The 9,810-nt window shown below is 45.2% G+C and overlaps 2 protein-coding genes and 1 long non-coding RNA gene across 3 annotated transcripts in view; 2 read left to right on the forward strand and 1 right to left on the reverse strand.

Annotated features, from left to right (window-relative positions):
- The first annotated feature begins 4,486 nt into the window (after positions 1-4,486).
- Positions 4,487-9,810, forward strand: part of LOC123975860 — a 24,809-nt gene continuing 19,485 nt past the window's right edge. The window contains exons 1-3 of the mRNA XM_046057648.1: positions 4,487-4,529; positions 4,608-4,648; positions 5,592-5,756. The gene's annotated coding sequence lies outside the window, so the exon portion shown is untranslated. The remainder of the gene's footprint in view (positions 4,530-4,607; positions 4,649-5,591; positions 5,757-9,810) is intronic.
- LOC123975861 lies at positions 5,803-6,690 on the reverse strand. Its single transcript, XR_006826177.1, has 2 exons — positions 6,570-6,690; positions 5,803-6,025 (listed from the first exon to the last, which is right to left on the reverse strand). It is a non-coding gene; the product is annotated as an uncharacterized LOC123975861 (long non-coding RNA).
- The window catches only part of LOC123974608 (stabilin-2-like), a 6,106-nt gene continuing 3,978 nt past the window's right edge, over positions 7,683-9,810 (forward strand). The window contains exon 1 of the mRNA XM_046055430.1: positions 7,683-7,979. Within this exon, the coding sequence (XP_045911386.1) occupies positions 7,683-7,979 (297 nt within the window). The remainder of the gene's footprint in view (positions 7,980-9,810) is intronic.

The raw sequence follows: 9,810 nt of genomic DNA on the forward strand, positions 1-9,810 counted from the left end.
GAGAGGAGTCCAGTACCACGCCAAGGGGTAGATGGGTAAGATGCTTGCCTTTGGTGTGGGAGACCTGGGTTCAATTCCCACTGTGAGACATCCACCATTGTGTCCCTGAGCAAGACACTCGTTGCTCCAGAGGCGTGCGACCTCTGACATGTATAGCAATTGTAAGTCGCTTTGGATAAAATCGTCAGCTAACAGCACCACATCTTCGTCAGAAAAATATCTGTACTGGGTGTGTATATGTTCTGTCCACACAAAGCGAATGTCGTGGACTCGTACAGTTTCTGTGGGGAGGGGTGTGTGAAGGGACCTCTGATCGTGAACAGAGTGTAGACAGAGTGCTTGTTGCTTTGAGCTTCAAGCTGCAGGTTAGCCACTTGGCTAACTGGAGCTGGCTCACAGTGTGGGAAATGTGTGCTTGGTGTGGCTGGGTCGGCCAGCAGCAATGAAACCGGTTAGCAGCAGCTAATGTCGAGCAACGTGGGCACACGGGTTCTCCCTGGTTGGCTGATGCAGGCAGACCGCATGTGAGCATCACGTTAGCTATCCGGTAGCTCAACGTTAGCTCAACGCTCGGAGTCCCATGAATGGGAAGATGTGGGGGGGGGGGGGGTTTGACATCGCCCACCAACAGGCTGCAGTGGTGCAGTCACAAGTCTAGTTCAATGAAACACCTCAAACCCAAGTAGTTCATTTAAGTTTTGGAGAGTTCGTTGTGACTAGCGCTGTGAGGGACGGGGTGATATAGAGCAGCCCTCAAAATTCCAATGATGCATGGCGGTGTAGAAATTTTTTAATAAAATTTGCTAATAAGTCTCCTATTTGTTTGAAATACAAGTGTTATTTTATAATGTTTTTGTTAAACATGTCTGCTTAGAAAATAATGTTTTTTGTTGGTAATTGTCATTCTTGAGGTGGCTTACTGTTGAAACCAGGACGCTGATGAAGAAGAAGACTTAATTTCATGTAACAATGAGGGGTCCCATAGCACGGTGTCCTGGATGTTAGCGGTTGTGCTAAGAGAAACAATTTGTTTGAAAGTCGTCGGATGTCTTCCATAAGGTCAGCAATCTTTTTGTTCGCTTTCTCAAGTTGTGTGCAGTCCTCATGGGGCAGAGTTATCTCGGCTAGCATAACATTAGTCGCCGGAGTTGTGTTCAGTAGCGTTGATAGCTTTTTTACGGTCATCTAGTTTAAAATCCATGTGGGATGACCTAAATCCTTAACCCACATAAAACTTAAGTTAAAAACTCAAGTTAAATAAAAGGATACAAAAAATGTAACATAAAAGTGTGGATTAAAACTGGATAAGAGTCCGGTTTAAGACAGAGCTTCCGAAAGGTAGCTACAGACGCCAACGCATGCGCAGAGTACAGATTACGTCAGCGATTACGTCATGTCATGCGATTACGTCTCGATAAATCTCGATCTATCAATGTGTGTTTTGCAGAGCCTCAGGTAGTAGGGTCTGTCATAAGCATTTGTGATCATATGGTTATTTGGCCTTGATATTGTTATGGGTTGGCTTCTCCTTCCCCTCTTTTCCTTGTGTTCCCAGTTTTCCCTTCTCTGCTGTCTCTGTCAGTCGTGTCTGTCTTGTCCTGTCTGTGGCTCATCACCCTCATCAACTCCTGCAGTCATAAACTCTGGTTCAGCTCCCACTCGTCGCCAGTTCGTCAGTTTACCTACAGTGGTATATTGCTCCGGCCAATTTCCTAGTCTTGTTAGTTACCTTGCCTAACTTCTTGTTTTTCCATCAGCCACAGTTTTGCCCGTGTGCGGAGTCGCTGCCTGCCTGCCTGTTCCCCGGATCGCCCGCCCGTTCGCTCGCCGCCAGCCTGTCCGTCCAGAACGCCGTTTGGTTGGATACCCCCCGAGACTGGATTTCCCTGCCTGCTCCCGGACCCCCTGGCTTTCACTGAGCTCTTAAATAAAGGCCAGCCTGTGTACTCACAAACCATCTGGTGTCCGCTTACGAATCCTTTCTGTGTACCTTAACAGATATATGTACTATTCTTAAAAGAGGGACGTAACTATCCCCTACTGTTTGATGAACAACAATATCGGTATAAACAAATATATTATACATCCCTACATTAACATCGGCAGGATGTGGTGCCAAATATGGCATCTGTGTCAACTCTGTGTAATTCCCTCGTGAGTTTTAAAAGTCACTCTGGGGATAAATCCCAACATTTGTGCAAGTTTTCCTTGAAACGTTAATTCTACGTCTCTCGTTGGTAAAATGCTTACTCTGTTGGTAATGTTGTTGTAATCAAGCAGTGCAGTGGTTAGCACTGTCGGCTCACAGCAAGAAGGTTGTGGGTTCTCTCCTGGTGCTCCGGCTTCCTCCCGCTGTCCAAAGACATGCAGGACAGATCTAAATTGTCCTTAGGTGTGAGTGGTTGTCTGTCTATAAGTGGTCCTGCGATGGTCCCCCTTTCGCTCAATGTCAGCTGGGATAGGAAAACTCAGGGTGAATCCTGACATTCTAAATCTTCCACCGCCCATTCAAACTGAGGCGCCCAAGCCTTTCGGTCCAGATTACAAGTCAGCCAATGTTAGGGGAGCCTTCTTTCTAGGAGCCATACTCATTGCAACAGAATCTATAATTATTCGTCGTTTTGGAATCATTACTCCCAATTGATTACCTGTGACGTCCATGATTGTGATGCTGCAAAGATGGCGCTGTTATTCCGTTCAGTCACCCTGTTCCATGCTCTCGGTCAGATGTAAGTCTAAAAACTAGCCCTTTATACATACACAACGGCCTGCTAAAGCCACTCCCAAAAATCCGCTTTTAGAGGATAACACCGGACATCCCATATACAAAACCCCTCCTTTTCACACCTGTCTTCACCTTTTGGTGTTCGACCCCCACAGCTAACAGAGGATAAGGCCGGATGTGTCTAAATACAAACCCCCATTTTCATAGCCCTCTTCACCTTTTGTTGTTCAACCTCACTATGACCCCCAATCTTTTTGAAATTTTTTAATACATTTTTTTCATTAGTGAATTTTTTATTAATTATATTTTTTTTATTAATAAATTTTTGATTAATTAGTTTCTGATTAATACATTTTTTTATTAGTCAAAAACATATTCACGTGCACAACTGTTCCGTGCATCATGCGCATTCACATGCACGCGCTTTGCTGGCCTTTATTTACTACTGCGCGGAAGGCGCAACATTGAAAATGAAATACTTAATAGTTTTTTTGTTTAGTTTTATGTCTGATATTGATTTTTGTGTACTTTGATTAAGTGCAGTGAGCTGTGACATGAGCCGTTTCCACTTCATTGAAACCCTGTGGATGAAGCTCGGTGAATTATACCCACTGAGAAAGAACACAATGTGTTCCAGAAAGTTCTTCTCTTCAAAGAGTTAACTTTTCTTCAACAAGATGTTCTTCTACAGTACTTAAATATGTAAATGCATGTGTATGTATGTAAACTATATTCTTTTGTTTTTAGGATTCGATATCTTGTTTAAAATAGACAGCTATTCAGGTGTTACAATAAGTTTGACAGCACTGCATGAACAGGGCCTCAGGTCCCACATTTTCAGGAAGCATCTTGAAAACAAACTTTCTTTCTTCAACCTCCACCACAGCTTTGACCTCCTCCACCGCTGTGTTACTGTATGTAGTTCCTATAATAGTCATCCTCTCAGAGCTGACACTGATGATAATCTGTATTCAGAGGAACACCAAACCTAAAGGTCAGGCAACAGGAAACTCTTACACAGCCACAAGTGAAACTTCCCATTTCTCATCAAAAATGACATTTCAGTCAGGACACTCATGTCAAAGTTTTAATGACTTGCACCAATGCATACTGTAGTTTGACAGTGTGGCTCTGCTTGTTATAGTGCGGGGACAGAGTGGACCCAAACGCAAAACTCAGGGTGAACAGGTTTTATTGAAGGGAAAAAGGGGTTGAGGGAGTGGAGGTGCGGGAGAGGCAGACGCCGGGGAGAAACACGGCACAGGGAACCGAGGAGACTGAGACAAGGGAGCCGGGGGCACTGGGGACTGAGGGAGTAAGGAGGCACGGGGAGGAGGTGGAGGGGAGAGGGCAGGGTGGCGAGCCCAGCTGATGGAACGGAGGACGGAGGTGAGTGAACCTGGAGTGGAGACAGACAGGGTCAGAAGCAGGGAAAACAAAGTACAAGGAAACGCAGAATACTCAAGAGCTTGCGTGGTGAAGTGGCGCCAGGTAAGGAGCAACGACGATCAAACAGGGATTGAATCGAGAACCGGGGTAGAAGTACTGTCAGAGATGAGGCTGATTGCTGGCAGGTGTGGCAGGCAGAGGAGGTAGCTGACGAGGTGCAGGTGTGGGTCGTTGGCTGGGCTCAGGAGCAGAGGGAGAGAGAGAGGGGGAGGGAGAGCACACGCAGGGGAGGAGACACAGGGAGGCAGGCAGAGTACAGGAAAAACACCAGGGGAAAACAGAATCACAAGCAAAAAAAGGGAGAAATAATCGGGACACTCACCGTCAGCCAGGCTGCCACCACAACACTGCTCATGTAATTTTAGATTTAATTTTTTATTTCAGTTTGTTTCACCATTTATAATAGAGAAAAATACTTTTGTCTGTTTCACAGGTTTGCAGACCAGAGGAAATTCAGATGGCACAAACATGGAGGTGACTTTCTTTAACTCTTTGATTACTCTCTCTGTTGGATAAGATGTACCAGTGCAGGAGACAATAGTTAGAGATGCCAATCCTCAGGACTGGAATCAGGTGAAATTTTGACAGTATCAGCTTAAATAAACCCGATCACATGCTGATCCTTTCTTTACTGAACTCTGCTGTGTTTACTCACCTTGTTGTGTTGCAGCGCAGCTCTCCTTCACGCCTACAGTGCAGCATTTCACTGCACGTAGGAGTGAAAATTAGAGAGTTACTATAAACATCTTTTGGGCACACAGTGAGTGGATCCTGAGTCCTGACATCAAGATTCACTCTGACCCTAACAAATCTGTTATTGAATCTTTAATCTTACATGTTACTGCCAGGTTCACCTCTTAAAATGGCAAACATTGGCTGATTAACGTTACTTCTGTAAGTGCCAAAAATGAAACTTTTCTCCATCAGGTCTGTGTCTGTACAGCCAAAGATCATTTGTGAGTAAAGAGCCACCACTCTGTGGACTGTATTTCTTTCAACCACTTTATTCTATTCCAACTAACAGTGGGATATCAATGTTTTGTAAGTTACCTTTATTTTTTTATTTACTTAAGATACTCCACCTAAAACCATCAAACTTATTAACAGCCCCACCAGAGACTTTAAACCTTGCTGTAGTAAGTTTGTGGACTCAAGTAGTGACGGGTTTCACAGTGGGTAAAATAATCAAAATGTCAACAGAAACCAAATCACTTCTGCAGTATAATCCTCTTTTTCACAAATATAGCTTAGCAGAGAGCTTCTGTCTCCACCCTCATGTACAAACTGGTTGTAATGTGTTGTTTTTTGTTTCCTGCCTCCTGCTCTCAGGAGTCACCTCCAAAAATGTATTGAAAAGGGATGTGTCTGATCACTGTAGGTCATTCTCTGTCAAATTGTTTGTGTTTTTTGTTTTCAGATCGCCCTCTATGAGAACTGTCCTCCAGCTTCTACATCTGAATCCACCTACGAGAGCCTTGATCCAGCCAGCAGGGATCAGAACCAGACCTACGCTACACTCACACACAACACAAATGATGCTGTTTGTGTCTCACTGAGCACTGCAACTCTGCCATATACTCAGGTATTCAGGTAGATTAACGCTTTCTCACCAAGAAGCAGTCCACATGATCTTTAGCAGGTTTTAATAGGAAAAAAGCACTTAGACCTACACGTTAGTTGTTCCATTACAGTTTGGATTCAGACCAGAACTTAAAAAATTAGACCTTCCCCGACTGTCTTGGTTTCGCTATAACAGCCTGTGGACAGATGTAAAGGGCTCAGGATTGCTTTACTGGCTAAATCCAAAGGATGAGATGTTGATATGCTCCCGGTGCCTTCTTTTCTGCTCCCCTACAGAAACAAATGTGTGAAACATTAGTTTAGAAACAGAATTTGCAAACGTCAGCAACACAAAGTTCAAAGTCAAAACTAACATTCCTGCAAAGGAGAAAAACATTATGGGTTTTGGTGGCTGACATTAGCAAATGTTAGCTTGCTTGCTAACGTGGACAAATTGCTGTCCAAAGAAGCCAAAAGGTCAGCTGATTGATCCAGACTCCCAGGGCTGATCTGGCTGGTGGATTGACTGGCTTGCTGTTTGCAGGTTACTTTGGTGGCTGGCAGCGTGAGTGGGCTATGCCAGCGTTTTATGACTATATATTTTTATTATATTTACTTAATTATTTACCATGTAATATCAATATTCATATTATTAAATCATATTTTCAAATTATGCAATATCATGCTGCAGAGCTGGCTTTTCTTTTGCATGATAATGTGTTTTTGTCAGGGTTTGTGGCAGTGTGGCAGGTTGCAGGACCCAAACGCAGGACACAGAGTGGAGCAGGTATAGTTCAATGGTTTATTAAAGCAAACAAAAGGCGAGCACACTTACAACTGAGTGGCTGAGTCCATGTCCAAAATAAATAAGCAATCCAAACAAAACCAGTGATCCAAAAGAACTCAAAAGGCAAACTCCAACTAACCATAGAACTGGCAAGGCAAGACAGCACAAGAAACTGTACACAAAGTAACAGGAGGTAATGACAGAAACACCAGGTATATATACACAGGGACTAACGAGCAGGGCGGGAGCTACGGAGGTGACAGACATGAGACTAACGAGGCAGGCAGAGAGATAGCAGGGAAGACAGAGAGCGGCAGGCAGGCAGAGACAGTAAAGATGAACAAAGAGGCAGGCCGACAGAGTGATAACTGGGGGAAACAGACGGAACACTTCACAGGCAGACATGTGGCCAAGTAACCCACACAGACCAGAATAAAAACACTAAGGCACAAAACTAGGAGCTAAGACACAGGGCTGAGATGCAGGAAACAATCTATAACACATGACAGACCGGTACAAAGAGGGCTGAACAGAACCAGTAAATGAACAAGGGACTACACAGAGCTAAACAGAGAACACAAGACCAGGAGTAAACACTAAAGACATGAACTAAAGTACAGGACAGAGTACAGAAGAGCAAAGACATGGAACCGAAACCAACTAAATAGCAGATACAAACCCAAACCCTCAGAATAAAAACCAGAAAACACAGCACTCGGGACAGGATCGTGACAGTACCCCCCCCCCACCGACGAGCGTCTCCAGACAGTCAACCAAAAAAAACAGACAGACCAGAACACAGCACAAACAACAAAGTCCAGGCCGACCGGGGGGGCGGAGGGAGGCAAGGCCAGAAAAACAAGAAAGACACAGTCCAGGGAGCAGAACGAGAGAGGACCAGGGAGGTCAGGGGGTTGACCTGAGGGCAGAATAGGGGGACCAGACAGGGAAACCTCAGGCGGGCGGCCCGAGGACAGAACAGAGGGACCAGAGAGGGAAACCTCAGGCGGGCGGCCTGAGGGCAGAGCAAGGGGGAAACAGTTCAGGAGGCCCTCCCGACCCAAATGGCCGAGCAGAACCGGGGGGCCACAGGGTTCGGGAGGCCACCGGGGCTCACCTGAGGCCTCACCTCTTCAGGGCCACGGGCTGAGCGGCAGGGTGATGACCACCGGCGAAACGGCTGGGCTGATGACCACCGGCGGAGAACAGGGAGCAGGGGTCGAGAGAACCACCGGCGAAGCGGGTGCCGGTCAGACCACCAACGGGGCACAAGGAACAGGAGTCGGCTGGACCACCATCGGAGCTTGTGCTGGTCGGACCACCGATGAGGGAACAGGAGTCGATCGGACCACCGGCGGAGCTGAATCAACAATACAAAAATTAGTTTTGCTGTCCTGTCATGAATCAAGCTGTCCAAGGATACCTGAAAAACCAGAGATCACCAAAACAATATTCAGGGTATATAGCTTCCACTTTGCCCAGGTCTCTCTCAGTATAAATATATTGGATGTCAAGAGACTGTCTGATAAATATATATATTACAGACACACATTAATCAGCATTACTGTAAATGTGCCAGTGTTAGCCTGCATTCAAAATGCCATAAGCACGTCCCAAAATCAAGCATGTAGCATTTGGGGTGTAACTGCAGGATAACGCAGACATCGATGAACAAGAACAAATGCATGGCTACGTGTGGAGCCTACGGTGTAGCTACGCACGTAGACCCTATGCAGGAGTATAAATCAAGCTTTAGAGATTGGACATGTGAGGAGAGAGTGTGTGACCTGCTAAAGAAGCGTTTGATTGGTTGTGTTTGGAAAAGGAAGGCAAGTCACTTCCTGTTAGATTTTTATGTCTTAGGTGATAAAAACAATTTATTAAATATACCATATACCCTCAGACTATTTCCCAAGCACCTTCTCTTCTGTTCTCTCTTCCCTCAGCAGTCTCTCACTACGGTCCAATCCCCATCTCCACCCTAAAGCACACACACTGGATCTGTTGACGGATCCTATTCATTTTCTGTGACAGGCAGGAGCTCCTGCGGTGCATGATGGACACGCCGTGGAGAGCTGACTGACCAGTCGCTGTATCTGAATTTGTACAAACACAACTTGCTCAACTTTACGGAAATTAGCCTGTTCAACACAACACACCAGGCTCACGAAACAGACAGCAAACTGTAAAACTAGGCAGTGCTGATCAAATATGAATCAAGATTCTGTTACTGGGTTGCCTATTTCTTGCCTCAGTTCCTGACCCTGCCACCACGTTGAAAACAGATAATCCACAGCTACGCACGGTCCAACTTGCAGTTTTGTCACCCAGTTGCAGAGCATTCATTGGTTGGCTGCATCCAGATGCATCCTCACCTGATTCTGTGTGTCTCCAGTTTAAGACCTGAACCCCCACAGACATTTTATAACGTGAAGAAATATACAACACATTGTACATTTATGTTCTAAAAATCTTATCAGGGTGTTTATATGGCTGTTTCATTGATTACTGCTGAAATTTCCAACAGTCCAAGAAATTATTACATTTTCACATAGGGCTACTTGTACTTAACTTGAGTATTTTTTTTTCAATTTTATAATTTTGCTCCATTTCAGAGGGAAATATTGTTATTTTTTCTCCACTGCATTTATTTGACATTTATAGTTACTAGTTGCTTTAAATATCCAACGAAGGTTAAAATCAAGGGCAACTGGACTTGGTTGAAGATACTGGAAGACGTTTCGTCCCTCATCCAAAGGACTTCTTCAGTTCTGACTGACTGGCAGGGAAACTCAGCTATTTAACCTCAGTGGGGTCGTTGGCCCGGGTCATCGATACCGCTGGTTCGTTAGTGTTCCTTGTTGCTGTGACGACAGTCGTTACAGTCGTTAAGACTACCTGTGGCCAAGACTGAACGACCATCGTTGGTATCTTCACCTGAGGCCAATAGGTTACGTTTGTTGAGTTTCCTGGGAAGTGATGAAAGGACAGCATTGTAAGTGGGGGATAAGTGGTGGCGTAGACCCCCTCCTCGGTTCAATGACGGCTTCTCAACCCGGGTGTAGATGGCTTCCTTGACACCTCTTTCAAACCATCCATCTTCTCTGTCTAAAATGTGCACCTGGTGGTCCTCAAACGAGTCTCCTCTGTCCTTCAGATGTAAGTAGACAGCAGAGTCTTGACCTGAGGAGTTGGCCCTTCTGTGTTGAGCCATGCGTTTGTGTAGTGGTTGTTTAGTCTCCCCAATATACAGGTCTGTGCATTCCTCACTGCATTGGACCGCATACAC

Source organism: Micropterus dolomieu, linkage group LG08, assembly GCF_021292245.1.
Source record: "Micropterus dolomieu isolate WLL.071019.BEF.003 ecotype Adirondacks linkage group LG08, ASM2129224v1, whole genome shotgun sequence".
Taxonomy (NCBI): Eukaryota; Metazoa; Chordata; class Actinopteri; order Centrarchiformes; family Centrarchidae; genus Micropterus; species Micropterus dolomieu.